The sequence below is a fragment of the Zootoca vivipara genome, chromosome 8 (genome assembly GCF_965207765.1).
Source record: "Zootoca vivipara chromosome 8, rZooViv2.hap1.1, whole genome shotgun sequence".
NCBI classification, from domain to species: Eukaryota; Metazoa; Chordata; class Lepidosauria; order Squamata; family Lacertidae; genus Zootoca; species Zootoca vivipara.
In genome coordinates, this window is record NC_142591.1 from 53002414 (window position 1) to 53024940 (window position 22527).

At 38.1% G+C, this 22527-nt stretch overlaps 1 protein-coding gene across 10 annotated transcripts in view; it reads right to left on the bottom strand.

The window, feature by feature from the left end:
* Positions 1 to 22527, bottom strand: part of ASPH (aspartate beta-hydroxylase) — a 94317-nt gene that overhangs the window by 48206 nt on the left and 23584 nt on the right. For 5 of the 10 annotated variants that reach the window (XM_060277784.2, XM_060277782.2, XM_060277785.2 and 2 more), the window contains 8 exons: positions 11626 to 11715; positions 8894 to 8974; positions 7207 to 7353; positions 6291 to 6341; positions 4874 to 4930; positions 3239 to 3283; positions 2402 to 2449; positions 573 to 611 (listed from right to left, as the gene is read on the bottom strand). In XM_060277784.2, the coding sequence (XP_060133767.1) occupies positions 573 to 611; positions 2402 to 2449; positions 3239 to 3283; positions 4874 to 4930; positions 6291 to 6341; positions 7207 to 7353; positions 8894 to 8974; positions 11626 to 11715 (558 nt within the window). Of the gene's footprint in view, positions 1 to 572; positions 612 to 2401; positions 2465 to 3238; positions 3284 to 4873; positions 4931 to 6290; positions 6342 to 7206; positions 7354 to 8893; positions 8975 to 11625; positions 11716 to 22527 lie in introns of all 10 variants that reach the window. The other 5 variants (XM_088675572.1, XM_088675570.1, XM_088675573.1 and 2 more) reach the window with 2 other exon arrangements.

Genomic DNA, 22527 nt, shown 5'->3' on the forward strand with positions numbered 1-22527 from the left:
TCAAAGGTTAGTCTATCACTACCCAGACTCGTGCTGACAGCATTCAGTTTTTCCTGAAATTGCAGATTCTTTCAGCTTCTAGGACAGGGCTGGTGCACCCTACAATTCCATGATTCTATATAGCCTGCAGGCCTAATTAGGCCTGCCAGGCCTCCCCATTTGGCTCAGCTGCACCCATCTACCCTATATTTGATAATGCATATAAGGGATGCAGCAGGTAAAAGCCTGGGCTCAGCTTGGCAAGGGGCTCTGCAAGACCATGTGGGCAAAAAATGTCACCCAATGTCACTGTAGCAACTTTGTCCGCAGCGACTAGGTAGACAACTGTTTAGATCCATTTCCCCATGCCTGTTTGAGAAGAGAGCTTTCCTTGCTGTCAGTTCAGTTACAGAGCAAAGACATAATTTGCTACTACTTATATGTTCAAAAGTGCAGAATAACTCATTAGATATATATATATTTAGTCTACCTATATGTAACTCATTCAAGACATGACTTGCTCAGTGTGTGCACTAAAACAGCAAAGAAACAGCTAAGGAAAACCATTACTGCCATAGTCATAGTCAATTTACCTGTATTCTGAGCTTCAATAAATTCTTCATTTTCTAATTCTAAAAAAAAATACATAATTAAATTTTTAAAACTGGAATGCTACAATGCTTATAAGTTAATAAATAAAAAAGTAACAAAATCACAATTTCCTTTATGTCAGATTAATTAGCATATATGCTAGAGAAAGACTTTAATACATAAGTTTTTAAAGGACTGTGACATGCAAAGCAGTTTGTCTTAGTGAATGCTCTCTCTCTCTCTCTCTCTCTCTCACACACACACACGTGTTGTAGTGAAGTGGACTGCCTGGATAAGAGTAGGGATCTCAAATGAAGTTGGAAGCACACTGAGAGGGGGAAAGATGCACTCACAAATTATTGATGACTGGAATGCCCCCTTCTCTAGTGTAGAACAGCACTGGACATTCCAGAAACTATGGCTTGGTGTTTTCAAACATTAGGGCATCATCAAATCGTCCCTAGTGCTTGAATCAAGAAGATCCCAGTGGGCTGGCAAAGCTTCAGATAGGTGGATCAGATGGAGGAAAGGAAAAGAAACTAAGATTGCAATCCTAAACACACTTGCTAGAGATAAAGCTACATTGAAGGCAACAGGCCTTGCTGCTGAGTAAACATAGACAAAGAGTGAGGGAAGAAGAAAGTATCTGCTTTGGGGGCAAGTTGCTTGGGAAGGTGAGGTAGGACAACTTCAAGCATAATCAAATGAAACTGATTATCTAGGCACATTTCAATCCAGTTTCAGACCTGGTTTTGGAATAAAAATTTACTTGTCCAGATCAATTTTCAGATTTATGTTGTGAATAAATAAAAATAAATTTTAGAAGATAACCTTTGTCAGGAGAAATTTGTAGGGAAAATTCACCCCTGTTGATTCTCCCTGACCAGGGCCGTCTCTAGCAGGTCCGGCGCCCTGATGCTGAGGCGCACGCCCTCACAGCGCGCAGCACGGCTTCCGCGCTGCTTTGTCGCGCAGCGCCCTCCCTGCTGGCCCCGCGCCCTGGCGCCCCACGCCACCGGGACTGCACCTAGAGCCGGGCCTGTCCCTGACCTCTCAGCAGCTTTTGATACCATTAGTCTCAGTTTCTTTCTGGACTGCCTTTAGGGTTTAGGAGTCATGGGAGATGCTTTGTGGTGGTTCCACTCATACTTCTGAGAGTAGTGAGCAATATTTTATGTTCAGGACAGAGAAAGAAAAGGTTCCCTAACAATCACATATTTCACTATAACACACACGACTTATTTGTTGCTGATTAAAGCTCAACATTTTTGTAAGGCACAAGGAATCTTAGGCACAAGGAATGATTTGCGTTTCATTGTCAGTTTTTCAAAACTTTAAAATACAACTAGAAAAACTGATTCATCTACGGCCCCTTCACACAAGCCAAGCTGTCTGCTGCTTCTTTTAGGTGACATTCAATGTACATTACATTTATTTATTTATTTATTTACTTACTTACTTAATTCCTTACCCATTCATATATAATTTAATCATAAAATATCCAAGAGGTGAGCAATAGCAAATTATCATAAAAAGGATATAATATAAATATAAACTGTTTAGCCACTATACACATATAAATACCACACATGTGGGTAGGGAAGCAGAAAGCTTTCCCCACAACCCAAACCAGAAAGGCAGGCATTAATCAGCTGAGAAAGACATGAGATCAACTCCAATCCATAAGTGCAATATTTATACACACAGTACAGCCATACTGTTACAGCAACATGTTATAAATGTGAGGACTTTCAAACAATATTACAACTAAAGTATAAAAACAATTGTCCTGCTCTTAATCATAGCGTTGCTATAAAGTCACACAACATACCATGTTCATCCACATAGTCCTGCTTTTCTGTGTCCTGTGAATAAGGTTCTGCAAGTAAAGAGACTGTTAATGCATGCAATAAATCTACTGTCACATCTTATTCCTAAGAATTCACATCTTACTGCATTTAATCGGCATTTAACTGGGAAGCCGATATAGCAAGCAACATGGAAGGCAAGGGCAAACTGAGTATCTCACAATGTCCCAGAGGGCTGGGATATGTGCCTTTGTGTCAAGATGCATGTGGACAGGCAATGGTGGAGGTATTAATAGAAGGGGTAAGGAAAGAATAGAAGGGGTAAGGAAAGTGGAGCAATCTGGGAGGAAGAAAATGGAATAGCCAGAGAGGAGAGCAGGGTGCCACGTTAGTTACGGTAGAAAAGAATGAGCAGAATGATCCATTAAAATCACCACCACCACCAATCATCAAATCCCTATCAACCATCAAATCAGAGATCACATCTTTCTCTATTGACTGAACTGTAAAAGACATGGATCTGGGGCTGTCCAGCATGGCCAGGGATATGAGGCACTGATACTTATGGATCCTCATAATTTATACCAGGGATTACCTCAAAAGGACCCATCATGTCACAAATTGTATCTGTATACATAGATATGTTGTGTGATTTGTTGGTGGTATTACTGTAAGTATTAATTTGATTGTGGTTTTTCAGGGACCCTTGGTAAAATCATACAAATTCAAGAGGATCTGTTTTAATTTTACTGGATCTGATGTACCCAAAAATGTCGGCAACCCCTGCTCTGTTGGGTAACATAACCTGACTTTTAAGTTAAGTAGTATCCAACTTTAATTGGCAGATATCTGTGTAATACCTGTGTTATGTTCCAGAGCATCCTCTAGATTTAGTTCTGTGTCATCTGTGGAAGACAGACAAAAATATGTTATTCATTTGTGCAAATCAAAACACATGTTTCTATACAGCTGGTTGACTGATTGGAGGAAAGAGGAAGGAATCAGTACTGCACTGGGTCTCCCACAGTCAATTTAACATATTAATCATATCTGCAAAGAGGCCTGCACTTTGAAATTCATGTTTTGCAGATTATGTGTTTGAGTCTATGTAAGTTAGTCTCATACGGCAGTATCCAATGGAGGAGTTCCATTCTAAGTTTCTACTTAGAACTACCTAGTTAGATAGGATAAATATGGGATAAATAAACCTACTACTACTAATTATTATTATGATGATGTATATATTGATGCATATACCATTTTAGTGTCATAGTATTTTATTTGCATTATGCCCCATATATCACCATCATTTTCTTAGCATACTAAATCAGTATTTTTAATTGTACAAATTGTTCCAAAGCAAAACAGAAATGAGTAATAAAGAACAGGCTTCGTGCATCACACACCACTTACAAAAAGCACATGCCCTGACCATCTGACAGTCAGAAGCCATTTCCTCTTTTCATTAGCTTCAATTAAAAACCTTTCTTAAAACAGATAAAGAAGCTATCAAGAGGAACCGCTTTCAAATATTATTCATCCTTCTTCCCCTTGTTTCTTATTACAGCAATTAGGCCACCAGTTATTATTTTTCGTATATTATTTATAGTTGGAGTCAGTCTTTCAATCAAAGTCCTTAGTCATCGTTGGAAATGAAAAACACTTTTGGCTGTTATCTCACCAACGATACAGTAGTAATACTATTTGGTTACCTTAAACATAGTATACTAGAGAAAGATATATAAATGTCTACTCATTTGCCAGAATTACAATATGTCAGAATTAGAAAAGCACCAGAAAAGATTCTTGGCTGGTCAAAGTCTGGGATATGGCATGCATTGTGGAAGTTCACAAATCTGGTTTGAAGTGAAAGAGGCAACAAGAAAATGTTTTTATGGAAGAAATTGAATTTGTTTATTTCTTATTGGAACAAAGTAAAAAGATAAGACTCAGTGAATCCATATTATTTGCTGAGGGAAAATTAATAGTATGAAGTATAGGTGAAATAGTTAATATGTAACATAAGACTATAACTTTTCTTTTTCTTTAGCATTTATAGAAATATTTAACAGTTTGAGAATGTGAGTATATAAAAATATTAAAAATGTATTGTACTGTAATAGTATTTTATTAATCTTATGGCATTAACTGTAACTGCTGCACGGCAATGTATTTAACAAATGAATATATACACATATTAAAATAATAATTTATAGGAATACAAGGAGATTTCACTGCTATATTACAATAAGCATTATTTTAAACCCTGTTCTTTTTTGTCGCACATATGGGACATTTTAAATGCACATTGTGCATTTATTTTAAAGATAACAGGAATGCAATATCAACAGCCTACCAAGACAAAAGACAAGCTTTCTTTGATCTAAACAATGTTCACATTTGCAGTTCCATTGCTCACAAGGTTGGTTAAGCATAGAGAAACAGACACACTCTATATAACGTATTACTTCTATGTGAATAATAACCAGACAAACCTTGGCCTTCAGGTTCATATGTAGCTTCTTCCATATGTGCATGATATTCATATGCATCTGAAAATTAGAAGTTCATATTAAATCCCAAGAAGCTATTAATACTTTTGTCAAGGCTGGGGGGTTTAAATTAATTTGACTAACTAGCTTCAGTCCTTGTGATTAACTAACTCAAGATTGATGGGAAAGAAAGTCACACAACTATGGGAATGCCCAGGTTTTATCAACACTAGCCATGAAAAGTTTGGAGTAGAAAATTCCCCCCCAGGAACAGATTGTCAAAAAAGTAATAATAGATATTACTTCAAAACATTTAATAACTAGTTAATAGCAGGATTCTGTGCTTGTCAATACAGAAGCAAGTCCCTTTGCATTCAATGGGACTTGAATTCCAGCGTAGTTTGTGTATAGAATTTAAGCCTAGATGAACTAATGAACACACATAGGTTTCAACAAGTATTATGAAATACAATATATTTTGATCTGAACAGCTATCTTCAAATATTTTGATCAGGCATTTCATAAAACCCTTCTAACATGGGACCCACTTACATATTTTCTCTCTGATTCTCTTTCTTTTCCTCCCTCCCCTTGGTCTATTGATCTTTATTCTCTGTGTATGGGCATTTCATCTCCACTTGTGGGTTTTCCTTTTACTGGATTCTCTCTACCCAAACTACAGACAGGTGCCATAATCATGTTCCTCTGCACAGAGCTTCACATACCGGTAACTGCTGCCTCCAATGTTAGCACAGAAACAGAAATTTATCTGTTACGTCCCAAAACGATCTTACAAAGGCCTCAACCCTGATGGAATCTTATCTTGGCAGATTTGCCAAATCCAAAAAAGGCAGCTTGCCATAGCCACTTTAACATTGGTCTTTCTAGTTAAGACTTACTAGGATTATAGACTGTGAATGTACGTGAACCATGCTACCCTCAAATGTCGAGTAAGTTGCTTATGTATAGCATCTTTGCCCTGACTAGTACTTCTCCACACATAAGTTATCATCACCTGGCTGAGAAGATGCATAATTTAAATAACATAAAATGTGAAATGGCATTGAATCTGATGTGAAATGTGAAATGGCAATCTGTCTTAGGTAAAGTTCCAGGTAGGTAGCCATGTTGGTCTGACACAGTCAAAATAAATAAAAAATAAGAAAATTGTCCAGTAGCACCTTAGAGACCATCTAAGTTTGTTCTGGGTATAAGCTTTCATGTGCATATCTGCACTTCTTCAGATACGATAGGTAAAGTTGTGATCCACGTAGGTGATGTTGAAAACCAACACTTTAGAAAATTCCATCATATAAACCATCTCCCACATTAAATTAATATTTTAGGATCAGATCACAGACACATGTTCATCACCTGAATATCACTTCACAGCATCTCAAAGCATGAAAAGCAGACATACCATGACTGTCATCTGTGTCTGGCTCTTCTGGTTGATAGTCACTTGCAGGTTCTGAAATGAAAAATAAGGGAAATATTTGGTTTTTGAAGGTACATAAAAGGTTGTATTCAGTGTAGCACTAGGAAAAACATTTCGTCAGTGTACTTCTTCTCCCCCTGAATGTCTCCTAAAGCTGTTCTGGGATTTCCCCCAACCTTCCAGAGCACATTTGGGGATAGGGCAGGGCTTGTGGGAGGTAGGGGGGAATAGAGGAAGGAAATCCCATTATGCTATTGCAAATACTTTGTTTAATACCACCTACTGCTATGTGAAAATACTGTCAATTTTCAGAAAAGTGCCCAATTAATCTATCAGTTTTTAAACACAAATGCTTGGGGTAGACATAATCCTGTAACTAGAATGTAAGGACTGGAGTAGACCACAGAGCCATTTGTGCTGTCTTCCAATACCTCTTTTATTGCAACTGAATTTCCTTATGCCTCCCTGCATTTTGGTATGAGCATCATCAATTCAGGTTAAAATGAATCCAGGCATACTTCTAAATATTTTGAACATCCTGATAAAACTACAATTTTCAGGATCTAAGGCTTCAGGTTAGATGTATGCCTAAATACAAGAACATGGGAGGAATTCATGCATGAGAGGGGAAAGGCAGAAAGAAGAGCATACATGATGCTGCAGTCTTCTTCCTTTCACTAAACTCTCCTTCCAATGATGTCCAAACTGTGTCACAATACAGTATACAAGTCATTTAAAACAGACTTGATGACATACTATGTTTGACTGAACTGAATGAACTCAAAGACATATATTTATTCCATAAAAGTCTAAGTAAAATATCTCACCACCTTCTTAATCTCTTTCAAAAAGAAAAAGAAAAGAAAAACATGCTGAATACTCTTAATATTTCAGGTACCTTCATAGAGAGATTCTGGTGTTTCTAGTACTTCTGGCACTTTCTCTTCAAGGTCTCCATCATATACATCCTGTTCTGTGGGAACTTCAGGTGTTTCACTATCCTCTTCCTGAAAATCTGTTTCTTCATCTGCTTCACTTATTTTTTCTTAAAATGTTAGAAAAAAACAGCATATCAAACATCTAACAGAACAGTCTCAATTGCATTCTGTAATCACCACCCTTCTAAACAGATCATTGGTACAATCCAAACACATTTAAGCCCCACTGGGTTGGATCCAGATGGAATTTTGCTAACTGGATGCTCCCAGAAGGGGAAGGACACCATTTCTGGAGACCCCCCCCCCCTCTTTGTGCACCTTGAAAATCTGTTCCAGAGTATTAGGAAACCCTGAAGCACAGTTTGGGAAGTTGCACAGGGGACTACTTGTTCATTTATTATTATTATTCCATTTATTTCCTTCAAGGAACTCATTGGAGCAGCGACCTGAAGCTAAGTTCAGCTATAGGGCAAGGAGATCCATTAATTTACCAAGAGTTTATGGTTTGATGTTTGGGTCTTCTGCCTGGAAAAGCTGTAAATTTTATAAAGATCGTTAATCTACATGGCTATGAGAGAAAACGAAAGTGATTTGAGCTTTTTAAGATGGCGCTGCTTCGACGCAACAGGGAGCTCCAGACTAAGAAGATTTATGGGGAGGCTGGACTGATTAACCCACACAGGAGAAAGAACATCTGTGAAACCTTGTTTGATATTTATCTCAGCAGCTGGGAAACAATCGGTTGAAAGTGGAAAACATCTATGTGACTGTAAGGGGAAGATCTGGATTATTATGAACTTGGAGAGACGATTTGAACTTTAGAAAAAAGACGGCAGTGGACGGTTGCGAGGAATCCCCAATTTCTTGAAGCATGGGAACCCAAAAAAAAATTCTCTAGATGATTTGGCATAACATTCGGTTTGATTGATATATATATGTGTATAATTTGAAATTATGTGTATAATTTGAAATAATGAATGTGATATAATTGGTTTTAATTGGAAAATTAATAAAAATATATTTTAAAAAAAATATTTCCTTCAAGGAACTCAAGAAAGCTAAACAGTTCTCCCCCTCTTCATGCTATCCTCACAACAACCCTGTGTAGTAGGCTAGGGTGAGAGACAGTGACTGGTCCGAGGTCCTGCAGTGAGCTTTATGGCATAGTGAGGATTTGAACCCTGGTCTTCTAGGCCCTGCCAAAAACCATCTTCTTCCCCTTTTTTCCAGCAGGAGCATCCAGTAAAGTGGAATGAAAGCCTCTGCTGGACTGGAGTCCCATCGGCAAATGAAGGAGCCCTTCTGTTTGTGGAGGGAAATGTCCACATCAAACTCACTAGTTTATAATTACTCCTTTCACAGAAATCAGTGGATCTTAAGAGTGCTTAGCTCTGATATAGTGCCTCAAGCATTTACTGTTATTATGGGATAATTCTATAAACTGGTATCATTGGACAAACACGTGAGGGGCAGGTCATTAGCCACTAGTCATTATTCCACTTTGGAAAGCAAAGAGTTATTTCTGACCAACAGCAAAAATGTGTTGAAAGATCAGTAACTAGCTACATACAATCTTTAACAGATCAAAATAATTGGTTAGTTCTAAATTTCTTTTTAGAAGTTCATGGACAAAGTATTCATTCATACCAAACTCTGATTCAAGAACTTCACGTAGCAAAGTGTCCATTTCATCTTCCTCTTCTGGTTCTGCTTCAGCACTCCTGTGTTCTACATTATTTAGAGAATACATCAAAGGTAAGCAGAAAGAAGAGACTGAAGTCGAAAACCAGAAAACAAATACTTTAGGGAAAGTGAGCATGTTTACCTATGGACTTGGTAAACGTGATATATGGCATTTTTATTCAGGCTTTTTTCATATACAGGTGACTCCCCACTTACACAGGGGAGCCTGTGCTTGCCCTCTGCACACATAAGTGAAATGCTCTTAAGTGGGAAGCACCCCACTGCACCCCTGACTCACTAGGGGACCCTCCCAGAGCCCAAAGAGGACATCCTTTGGGCTCCAGGGAAGTCTCCCCGCAAGCTGGAGGCACAGCAGGGCTTTGTTGAGGCCCTTCAGGTCTCTCCCCCTACTTCTGAGTTCCTGATACCATGCATGTGCGCAGTCACATGTGACGTGAACATGCTTAAGTGGGGTGGTGCCTGTAGATTTCACAAACATGTACCCACAGAAGCTGGTGGACTCTCCTTCGTTGAAGGTTTTTAAACAGAGGTTGGATGGCTATCTGTCAGGGATTTTTTGAGCTGTGATTCCTGCATTTCAGAGCACTGGACTAGATAACCATTGGTTACCTCTGATTCTATGATTCCATAAAATAACCGTATGAGACTATAGTTAAGCACAAGGCTATAGTACAGCACTTTGAGGGTTGTTGTTTTACAATCAAACAGTGTATACAATTTGTAAAATAAAATGAATCTAGTAGGGCTGGACGAAGCATTCCACATCACTGTCCATGAGTGAATGGGGGCTGGAATCCAACATCTGAAGGCCACAGGTTAGTCACCTCTAAGTTTAAATAATCTGAAACTATCCATCATGATTAACAGTGCATCTCCCATGAGCTTGGAGTATGGGGTAGAATCTGCTATCTGCTGAACTATCTGGACTCCTGAGGATCTTAGCTTTCCTTTTTACATAAAGCACTTTTGCAGCCCTCATGATAATGAAAATGTTTGAATATGAGCAAGCATAGCCTGCAAGGTTTTATCATACGAAGGCAGACTTCAGGCTTCTGGAATCTACATTGTTTTTTACTATAACCCCAAGGTCCACAACCTGGAATTAGAGCAAAAATGGATAGCTTATGAAGCAGAACCAGTTACTTACTGTACCACAAGAGCAATATATTGGTAAAGCCTACACAGAGAAGTACAAATCTACCGCCAAGTTAATATGGATCTGGGATTTTTGAAATTTATGTTGCTTATTATGTAGTGCATTGTATTGTTTTGTTGCACATTGTGCTGTGGCCATTTTTGGCACTGGGCAGTATAGAAATCTCTCAAATATATAAATAAATAAAATGTTCAAAGTTTTCATTCTTCTAAAAAAAGGAACACAGATGCATATAATGTGATTTTGAATATTGACCAAGTGAAAACAGCTAATTACAAGTCTTGAACATTTGTAAAGTTAACCATGTAAAGTGATTGACTATTTTCCACACAGATATATGCCAATGTAATGATGAAATTTTACATTGCATGTAATGAATGTAGCACTAATCCAGGCTTCCTCAACCTCGGCCCTCCAGATGTTTTTGGCCTACACCTCCTATGACCCCTAGCTAGCAGGACCAGTGGTCAGGGATGATGAGAATTATAGTCTCAAAACATCTGTAGGGCCAAGGTTGAGGAAGCCTGCACTAATCAGTGGCATCTACATATTGCAAGACTTCCAAGTACTAGGAAACTTGCATATTGTTTTAAGTGTCTTTAACATATTTAATCTGGACCCACTCCATTATAGAAAATACTCATTTCTTTTTACGATACTCAGTGCCTAAAACAAAGAAAAGTATTTTTCATGCTAAGAGTGGCAAAAAACAAAAACAAAATGAATGAATGCACTGGCAGATGTATAGAGTGTAACAGAAAGCTGTTTAGGGTGTTTCTACAGTTCAATCCCTGTTATAAAGAACTCTAGTAAAGAAACTACTTTTAATAGTTTAAGCTAATTGATATTTTATTTGAAAAGTTTTAAAGGTTATATGGATAACCTTTATGAATATACATCCAAAGATGATTTCAATACCCATTTCATTTTGGGGTGCAGTCCAACAGTGTTCATCTGCCAGGGGGAACCAACACTGCTGGTGGAACAGATACACCCTTCCCCCTATACTGCCCCCCAAAACAAATCTGTTCTGGAGGGCTGCAGAAAAGTTGGGGTGTGGACATGGTGCTTCAGGGAAAAGGCAAGGAAGGATGTCCACTCACATGACATTGGATGCCACCCTCTGTTTTTATCTTTTTTGATTTGGGGCATATTTTCATATGTTTACTTCCCTGAGAGATGAGTTCAGAATGAATTTGTGTAAATGTGCTGGTGAAGTACACACAACAATTCATGAACCAGAAACTAGGTTTTGTCCTGCTGACTAATATTTCATGAAAGATCTAAATGGAAAGAAATTCAATGTGACATTATGCATATCGCTACCTCAATGGAACCATTCTGAAAGCACTCCCACAGTGTTAACATTATGGAAGAGGGTTTGCAATATGACAAGATCTGCAAACCTCTCATTGAGGACAAGTTGCTGTAGAGCAGATGCTGTAAAGCTTTTACCATACAAAAAGATAGGCAAGACTGGAGTTTATTTTTCTATGACTTAGTGTGCACAAGAACCTACCTGCTCTCCCATGTGGCTCCTCTGTAGGTTGGATAACCTCTTCAGCATCTCTTGGTTTTTGCTGTTCTGGGACAGATCTTTCTTTAAGTCCTGCATTGTTTAGTTATAAAGTTAACTTTAGCCTTTCTGATTCAACATTTTGGTTTTCTTAGGTATCACTGAGATAATGACAAGGGGTTGAATCCAAACTTAGAAAGAATGTAACGGCTCCTTCCATTCAGGTTTTTGATCCAGTGGCGGGATCATGCTGAGGGAAGAAGAGGAAACGTCCACTCATCCCTGATTTCCCTGCAACCCCACAAAATAATATTTTTTCAGAGGGTTTTAAGGGAAGGAAGGAGGAATTGCCAGCTTCCCCCTTCTGCCTGTGAAGGAGACCCCTGATCAGAATTCTGCTCAAAGGACTCTCCCGCCACAGGGTGCAAAGTCTGGATCCAAGCCCACAAATCTAAAGACTACCAAAAAGGAGAGTACACACTACACACAAACTACCACATTGTATTTCAATGTCCAACATTTTTTCATTTTTAAAAAAACAAGTTTTTGGAGCCTGTTGCAGCATCTTCTTAAAGGAAAACTTCTCTCGTATGGTTTCATTTCCAGCTGCCTTTAAATCAGTTTTCTTTTGCCCAAACCCAAAGTTGCTCTGTAAATATGGACTGCTTCAAGGAAATCTCTCCAAATGTTGCTGTGAACTTATATGTGTCTCTGGATTGCACTCTTAAATTTTAATTACTTAGAGCATCAAAAGATAGTACTACAAAAAACTAGGGCCACAAAGGTGGATTTGGGATAGTAGTTGTTTTCAAATGAATGTTGAAGCTCTTCTCCTTTACTAACCCTTCACCCTTGCTTCATTCCTTATTTAACCCCCCCCCCACACACACACACACCAACACCTCCCCTATCCAGTATAGAGATCATTACCATTGATGAAACAAGAAGAACTGGCTTGGGGAAAAGAATGAAATGAAGCAATGTATGTCTAATGAAAATACTGCCTCCCACTCAAAGCCAGTTCATGGGTAGAGAAGGAGGAAGGTCTCTTTCCAAGCTTAAGATTCTAGACTGAGGGGCGCGGGGGAGAATGAAAACGATGTCTCAACCTCTCTTTCCCCTAAACTGTTTCTGAGGACCTTCTCCATGGCACACTTTTGAGAGTGAAAGATAGGAAGAGCTCATCTATACATTATACAGAATAAGGCAGCATACGAATAGAATTCTGGATTGGACTACTTCAGATTACAGGCAGAAAAAAGGAGGCAATATATTTTGAATGCTCTCACACGTAAAATGCTCCTGGCATACAAATAATAGATTTTGCACCACTAAAAACAAACATGTTTTTTCTAGCTAGAAGTGGCATAAATGAGTGGCATTTCCATCAAATGACTAAACCAGGGATAGAGAACCTGTGGCTCTCCAAATGTTCCATTTCAGTTTCTATAAGTTCTAATCAATATGGCTAATAGTTGTGGGGGAACCACAGTTTCCTTTCCCTGATCTAAATAATAGATGTAAACATTTTTCAAATGGGAGACAGGTTACAGATCCAGCCACTTGACCTGTCAAATCCAAATACCATGCTTTAATCTTATCATTTAGCATCTTTGATCAAGACAGTTTCCCAAAATTCAAATTTGGCATGAATTTGACCACATTGGCAATATTCCATCAATATTGCACAACAAAGCACAGAAAATCATGAGTGGGGTCAGTAAGAAAGGCCTGCACATCTACAGTAATCATTGTCCAATTCAAGAAAATGGAATCTGTTGGACTCATTTTATCCATTGCAATTTTAAAGTAAGGGGAAGCAATCCTGAGCAGTGCTTTCAATTTATCCTCTGTAGCATTTATAAGTTTACAAACTGCTAGTATAGTCCATCAAAAACTTTGGTACAACTCTTATTGCTGTAAACAGAAGTGGCATAAAAGAACATCCATAATTTCCTGGTGGATTGTGTCATAGAGAATAGGGCACTCTGTGATTTTACTAAATGGACACTAAGGCTGCAATCCTTCTCACACCCATGTTAGAGTAATGTCCATTGAGCATAAAGAGCCTCACTTCTGAGTAAATGTATATAGAATTGCACTGTCAGTTTCTTCATTGTTCTTTCAGGACAAACTGGTGACATTAAACTTTATTGGAAATGGAATATTACTGTAAACTCATTTCATACAAGAATGTGCATGGTTTTGATGGTTTTCTGTATGCAGAATTGCAAAATAGTTTCTCAAAAGATTCAACCTGTATGTTTCAATCCAAAATAAAGTAAAATATGAACTACCCTAAAACTTACCATGAACCAGATGTAACATCTAAATGGTACACACTCAGCCTTCTGAATCTAAATGGTACACACTCAGTTGCTGAATCTTCATTTGTTAGAGGTAAAGATCAAATTATTATTATTATTTATTAAATTTGTATACCACGCTTCATCCAAAGATCACAGGCCGCAGTTCACAACACACACAAAATAAAACAAAACAAAAACCAAATAACAAAACAAAACTCCTCCCACAAACACATTTAAAAGGCCATGGAACATTGATCAGCCAAAAGCCTGGTTGTAGAGAAACGTTTTCACCTGGCACCTAAAGATATGTAATGCAGACGCCAGGCGAGCCTTCCTCGAAGAGCATTCCACAAACAAGTAGCCTGCACAGAAAAGGCCTGTTCTCATGTTGTCACTCTCCTGACCTTTTGTGGAGAAGGCACATGAAGAAGGGCCTGAGATGATTATCACAGGGTCCGGGTCAGTTCATATGGGGGAGAGGCAGCCCTTAATGTTTGTAACCATAAATTCTGTACACCCACACCATTTAGATACAGTACCAAATGTACAGATGTTGAGGTAAGCGGGAAAGTCTCACACCACATGGAGTTTGTTCATTCTCAGAAACATATAAATAGGCCAGAGGTTCCATGTCCACCCTGGTCCTCAGGCCCTATAATACTGCTTTGCAGGAACCTGTCCTTGTGGACAAATTGTTTGTAACACTAACCAACGTGCTTATGTACTACAGTGGTACCTCAGGTTACAAACGCTTTGGGTTACAAACTCCTCTAACCCAGAAGTAGTACCTCGAGTTGAGAACTTTGCCCCAGGATGAGATCGTGTGTCAGCAGCGCACCAGCAGTGGGAGGCCCCATTAGTGAAAGCGCACTTCAGGTTAAGAACGGTTTCGGGTTAAGAACAGACCTCTGGAACGAATAAAGTTTGTAACCCAAGGCTGTACCTATGTGTGCTATAGGCACAAATCGGCTTTGCTATAAGGAAAAGTGACAGTCTGACCTTTGCTGGTGGAATATCAATCTCAGCTGAATGAGAAATGGTTAGACCCACTCATATCAGTTTGGAGAGAAATTTGCCTTGATTGTGAATGGGCTGAGTCCACCTACACTTTTTTGGATTTTCTTTTTTTAAAAAAACTCAGGCTTGTCAAAAACATCATTCAAAGCTTGGAAACATTTAGAAGCTTCCCGATCACCTGCTCATTTGCCAGTCTCTTCCCTTTCCCAAAAGCTTCCCCAAAATGTAAGCTGGGGGTGGGAAGGAAAACAGCAGCACCTGAAATTTGCAAACCCCAAGGGCTCTACCTAAATTTGATTACTCATGCAGAGTATTATAAGCTAAGGGGTGAAAAGCGAGAGAATAGGGTTCGCTTGGCTCACAAAGAAAGGATAGAAGCCATTTACATTGGGAGATTAATTTCCAACTTCCACCACCCTTTCAAAAAAACCTTATCTAGCTATAAACTGATCAACCCAAATATATAACCCCTGGTATTAGGGAAGTGCTAGTATTTTATTGGGTACGCGGGTGGCACTGTGGTCTAAACCACAGAGCCTAGGGCTTGCCGATCAGAAGGTCGGCGGTTCAAATCCCCACGACGGGGTGAGCTCCCATTGCTCGGTCCCGGCTCCTGCCAACCTAGCAGTTTGAAAGCACGTCAAAGTACAAGTAGATAAATAGGTACTCCTCCGGCTGGAAGGTAAATGGCGTTTCCGTGTTCTGCTCTGGTTCACCAGAAGTGGCTTAGTCATGCTGGCCACATGACCCAGAAGCTATACGTCAGCTCCCTCGGCCAATAAAGCGAGATGAGCGCCACAACCCCAGAGTCGTCCGCAACTGGACCTAATGGTCAGGAGTCCCTTTACTCTTTACCTAGTATTTTATTATTGCATTCTACGCTTTGCTCCCCACTCATCTCTCTGCCATTCAAGTATGATACTATAGCGTGTATCCACTATTTCATGCAAAAGTGAAAATTTTGGGGTGCAAATACATAATCCAAGGTACATTTCAGAAAACATGAAAGAGATGGTCCCAGAAAAACCCACATTAATGTCTAAAATTTAAATTGCATAGGTTTTTTCACATGATCAAGAAAAGCATTTATCTCATGAGAATTCTAAATGTGTTTTATTACTGCAAAACAAGGCTGAAATATGTGCTTTTATTTTCATGTCAAAATTGTACTTTGTCACCCATATATGAGTACTCCTTGTGGTAAGGTCAGAGATACAAAGAGCTACACAACCATATATTTTTCAAACCTTGCACTGATCATAACACATATCCAAATGTCTGTTCAGCCCTAGATTTCCTACATTTCGGAAAAGATTATATTCAATGTTTATTTTAAAACATATATAATAGTATTTCGATCTTTCTACCCAACAGGAAACAAAACCAGTGCAGTCTGTAAAATGCAAACAGCGGTGGTAGCAGTGAAGGTATAATTTGTAGTAGATGTTCTTATTTATTTTACACTTTTTTCATTGATCCATTTAAGCTTTCATTCTTCCATGTATTTATTTTCTGAATAGTTGAAAAAGATTTGTTTTGTTGCACTTTCTAGAGTGATATGCATATTGATAAGATATTCCATCATCCCAAGTGTATAAATTGGATCGTGTTCATTGAACACAAAAATAAAAATTGAAAACTAGTCTACCTTATTTTCCCCTAATACTTTTACTTCCCAGTGTAAAACAACACTTACAAATATTTCAGTGTTTTATTTTTGTATTAGCCTTATGTGTGACATACTGAGTACCAAAAACATTTGATTATATAAATGATCTCAGTACAATAAGAATGTACAAGACATTATCAGACATACTATGTACAAATTGGAATTTCATAGCAGTCTATCATATTTCATGCTTACAATTTCATACATATCCTAAGGCTGTTTGTGCAAATGATTCTGTCATCTTGTTTACTCTAACAAGCTATAGACAAATTGCTTTAGTGGTGCTATATTACATTATCGTGCTATCAGTTCTAACTGAAGCAACATTCAGATATGAAAATAGTATCATTTTACTTTTTTCCTCTTCTCTTCATCCTTCGCTGAGCTATCAGATGCTTTAGAAAGGGCTTTAGCTATTTTTTTAATTTCTTTCTCTTTGCCACTAGCTGATTCTTTTATTTCTTTATTTTTAAGATTCTTGTCTAACCCTGACCTCTCCTTTTCACCTCTTCTGTCTCGCTTAACCTTTTCAGATTCTTTTTTTGATTTATCATCAGCAACTTTCTTATCTTTTCTCTCCAAGTCATCAACTTTCTTCTTGGTTTTTTTCCTCTCTTCATCTTTGGCTTCCTTCTTTCCTTCTTGTTTCTCTTTCACTTTCTTGGCTGGTTCTTTGATCTCTTTAATTTTTTCTATTTTCCCGTTTAAAAAGGGGAAATTTCATTAAAGAACACACATTATGACACTGGATATTAGTAAACCAAACTCACATTCCAACTTCACATCACAAATTCATGGTTGCAATTCAAAAGAACTTGATCACACAGTATTAGTACTGTCAAAAGAACTGCAGGTAGCAATCTCTACTTGGGATGTGCCAAGGGTAATAGCTTTCTATTTTACAGGGCTTCCCAAAACTTATTCTTCAGCATCAGATGAAAACTGTTCTATTTCCCCAAACTTTAAACAGTATTTAAACTAGTTCTCCTATTTTAAGGGGTTCATGTGTTGTAAGTGGCCTTAGAGAAACTGAGGTATACATTTCTTAATTAAATATGTTAAAAGAATTTTCAATTGCTTGAAAAATTATTCAGCTGCCAGCTTTTTAAACAACATCATGCTATCTGATGAGCTACTAAATAAAATTAGAAAAGAGACACACTGTTGAATGTAAATCAATGATTCTAAAATGTGTCTACCTTACAAGAGGTCTATAACTGGCTTAATTTTCTTATAATGTATCTAAAATTTGCATATCCAATACTGATATCCTGCTCATGCTACAGACTTTGGCTTGCGCAATGGAACTCCCCCTTCCTCTCCTTGTCGCTCCCTCAAAATCTGTTTGAGAGGATTGGGGGACCCTCCAAAGCACATTTTGGGGGTGCACAGGGAAAGGAGAGGCAAGTAAAAATCCCACTGTGAAAGCAGAACTGTGTCCACTCAGCTTTGATACAATCCGTGGATTTTGAGGGGCTGGGGATATCGAAAAAGAAAGGAAGCAGTTCAAGCATACGCTGAATTAAATTTGCATACTTTAAAGTCAGGGGTGGGGAAGCTGTGGCTGGAATGATGGAAGCTGTAGTTCAACAATTTCTGGAGGGCCACAGATTCCCCATCCCTACTTCAATCATTCTGCTACTGTACTTTTTACACCTGCTTGGTCTTTTCTCTTAAGATATCCTTGACCCTTATGCAAAGGGCAGTGCTATCTGCTATCCTGTACTCATGGGGCTGGATCATTGAACTAAACAGAAAGCATGAATAATCTCAATTCACAAATGCTAAAACCAGTGCTTTTTTTCCTTTAAAAACGTTTTGGGGTACTCTCATTTTCCTACTCATATTGAAATACTGCCCCTCAATGAGGCCAAAGTTAGATTCACAAAATGTTTAGGGGTATGCATACCCCTGCATCTCCCCCAGAAAAAAGCACTGGCTAAAACTAAGCATGACGTTACATATATTTGAAAAAGATAAGTGAAAAACAAAGTTAGGCATCCCTAGGTGAGTACTGCAACTCATTTGAAGTTTAAATGGCTGTGACCCCATAAAACAGGAATGAAGAATTTGTGGATGCCCACAACTCCAATCAACCCTGACACTTGGGCCATGCTGGTTGGAGCTGGTTGGAACTGAAATCCATCAACATCTAGAGGGTGACAGCTTCCCCCACCCGTTTTATTGGCTAATTTTAGAAATGTTAAACTGACCCCAGAGGCCATGATTTGTGAAGAAGACACTGCATGGAGTATTTCCATTGTGCTGTAAACACAAGATAAAAATAAGATCCTACTGAAAACACCTGATTTTAATGAGGACCATCATGTAGACAATTTTTTATTAGAGGTCAACAATACTCTATCATTATAAAATAGTTTTAAAATAGTTTAGAAAGTTATATATGCAGAGACTTATGAAAATGATTGAGGCACACAAATCTGCATTCAATTTCCAATTAAAACTGACAATATTATTTCACTAGATTAATACTGAAATAGATCTGAAGTATTGTAGCTGCCTTTAATTAAAAAATATATGCTGATACCATAATTAGTGTTTTAATTACATGACAAAAATGCCACTTCAGGTAAAACTCAAATCCAATCAAGTACTAGCGAATATGGAAAAGAAAACCACCAACACACATGCACACATTTCTGAATTAAATATTCAGGAAATTATGAGGAAACATAGAGGGGGGGATCTGCAGACTGGGGCAAGAATTAAGCACCTGCCAAAAAATTCCCCATTAGGTACTGTATATTCCTGCGTATAAGACTACTTTTTAACCCAGGAAAATCTTCTCAAAAGTTGGGGGTCGTCTTATACGCCAGGTCGTATTTCTTATACGGCGAGTATATCCCAAACTCTATATTTTAACTGGAAAAGTTGGGGGTCGTCTTATATGCCCAGTAGTCGTATACGCTGGAATATACGGTAATTACCTCTCCTCTTGCAACCAAACTCTAATGTCAGAAGTAAGTTCAGGGAAAGGGAGGATTCAGGAGGTTCAGGTGTGGTAAAAGCACCCTTCCAGCTGGCCTTTCCCTCCAATATGTTCTCCAGCTCACATTCTCCAGCAATTATGAGATTGAGAACAAACATTTGCTAAACATTATTTAGTCCATCGTTCCCAACAAGGCCTTTTCTTCTATACCTGTTTTAACAAAAACATTTGCAAAGGGTGATTACAATAAAATATCAAGTGATCTACAATCCCTCTACCATGAATGGAAATAGGAGCTATGTTGGAATAAAAATCTTTTAAGATTAGTATTACTAACTTGTTGGGTTCAGAGCATGGTTAATGCTTCATTGCATGAGGAAATGGTTTTTCCTGCCTTAAAAGAGGCAGTGGTGCAACTGCTCCTAAAGAAACTGGCTCTGGGCCCCTTAGACTGGAACAACTATTGACCACTTGCAAATATCTCCCTTTTGGGGGATGGTGGTGGAGAGGACTGTAGTGGATGTTTTTAGTTTATTGCTGATTTTGCTTTTTTTTTTAAAAAAGGTTCTTCTTAATAGTTATTAACTGGTTTAACCAATAATTTTTGTACACTGCTTTAAGATATTTCACAGTGCATAAATTTTAGAAATAAATAAAGCCCTGATAATAAAAAAGACTATGATATTACAATGAAACATAAAAAGGGAGCACTTCTCCTTCAACAGGAAGACACGAACTCTAATTAAGAAAGGCCCAGCATATTTTGAGCAGAAAGCTTGGGGTAGCAATATGAAAACCATATAGTATTTCATATGTCGTACACATTGTAGAAGCCTTATCTATCCAAATGATAAAATGCTTTGCCCAAAGAATTTTTGCCAATCTAAAGGAGTGCACTCAGTGATCAGAAATTCTCATGCATCACTGGGAAAATTCAGCTAGTTAGATATTTGACAAGAAAGACTGAATGTAGCATCCTATTTTTCCTTCCCAGACAGTAGGCTGGTACAAATCCAATGATTATATTTGCCTCACACATGCCCTATCCCAAATCCTAGGGAATTGCATGCACTGCATTAATTTGCACACAGGATTCTTCATCCAGCAGGAGAAATATGCAGATCCACACACACATAGCCTGTAGCTGGATTAGAAATTAAGTTTTTAAAGTACTATGGATCTAATTTTGTAAGATGCTGAAGAACACCCAAAACTAATGCTTGGTATTTTTTGTTCAGTACATTTTGAATGCAAAATCACACTGGTATGAACTGCATACAGAATTAGTAGACACATTTAATAAGATGGTAAAACACATGCATTACAAGCATTCATAATCAGTGTGCACAAAAGGTCACTAATGCTCCAGTAGCAAAGTACCTTTGACTTTAGCCTTTCTCTTGGCAACCCCTCCTGGTGGCTCCCCTGATTATCATAGGATGAAAACAAGTTACAAACATTATTTTAAGTCTTTAAGATGCTATACACATAAGGGGGGGGAAGAGATAACCCAGTATAAAACAGCACCAAAATTACATCAGACCTTAAAAAATACTTATACCCGACTGTTCTGTTTTCTGGAAGTGTTCCATTAAACAAAGCTTTCAAAATAAGCCATACACAGGTATAATAGGCCCAGTCTCTCTCATTTCATCAAATATGAAAGCTGTAATTGGTAAGGTCACAGGAAAGGACCTTTTCTATGGCAGTGCCCCAGTACCAAAATTCCATTGTGATGAGAGAGTGGTAAATACATTTTATTCCATTAGACTTTTAGTGTATTGCAATCTTGTTATCTATGGTCTTATTTTATTTGCTTTTATTCTGGCTTTTAAAGCTCTCCAGTTTGGGGAGCTCTTTTAGTCATCACCATCTCAGTTGATCCGAGAACCGTATCTCTCTCTCTCTCTCTCTCTCTCTCTCTCTCTCTCTCCATGTGTGTATGTGTAATGGAAAAAAATCGGTAATACTGTTGTGTGGGTTTTCTAACTGGTGGTTCTCAAAGAGAAAGTGAAAGATGTATCTCAAAAAAGAAAGAGAATTCCAAATAAGATTTTTTTTCCATTGGTAATTAGCTCATAAGCTAAACTATCAATTATGAAAAAGTGCAGTTTGGATTATGTATTACCAAGTAGGGGCAAGCATAAACTAAAAGGATGCTATCTTATGCTTTAATATTTTATCTGTTTCCAAACATATGGATTCATGTGAGAGAATCTTCATTACCTAAGAATGGAGTCCATTAGTCCAGTGGAACATTTTGTGGCCATGTTGCTATAAAACTTAAATTAAGGAATACTTGAGTCACAAAACTTTTTAAATGACTTCACTTTGCAGAAAAAGAAACAAGTTTTTAAAAAATTGATAAATCACAAAAATGAAAGCTTGTTTACCCCCAGTAAGAATAACCTTTACTCTTACTAGTTTTATGAATGATATTTGTATTCAGCATATATTACTAGACTAAAACAAGCTACATACAACCATTCTCAGACTATGCCTTTGGGACTGTCTGCACAATTGATGCATTTGGAATATCATACCTCATCTTAATAATCCGATGTTGAACAAGGTTCACACACTTGCACAGAGCCGCTTTACTCTTTCCTTTGTGCAAGTGGGGAAGCAAGCTAGGAAGATTTCTATTATGTCCAAACTAAGGAACAATGGTTAATGGCTCCAAAAGAAGACCTCATATTGAGCAAACTTTAAAACATGTCTTTATATCCTGACTTTCTAAACTCAGATGCAACAGAAAGCCACGTGTAACTGCTGCTGAGGTAGACCAAGTTCAAAATGCTGTAGTGAAGTGGGCCATGAACAAATGCAGGTACTGACAATATAAAAGGAGATTTGGGACTGGTTTTCCATATGAACAAGAACTGTTACCTCAGAATACTAACTTCTAATCCTAAACATGCCACCTGGCTGCCTTAGTTGCCAGTGAGGCAGCTTGGCTC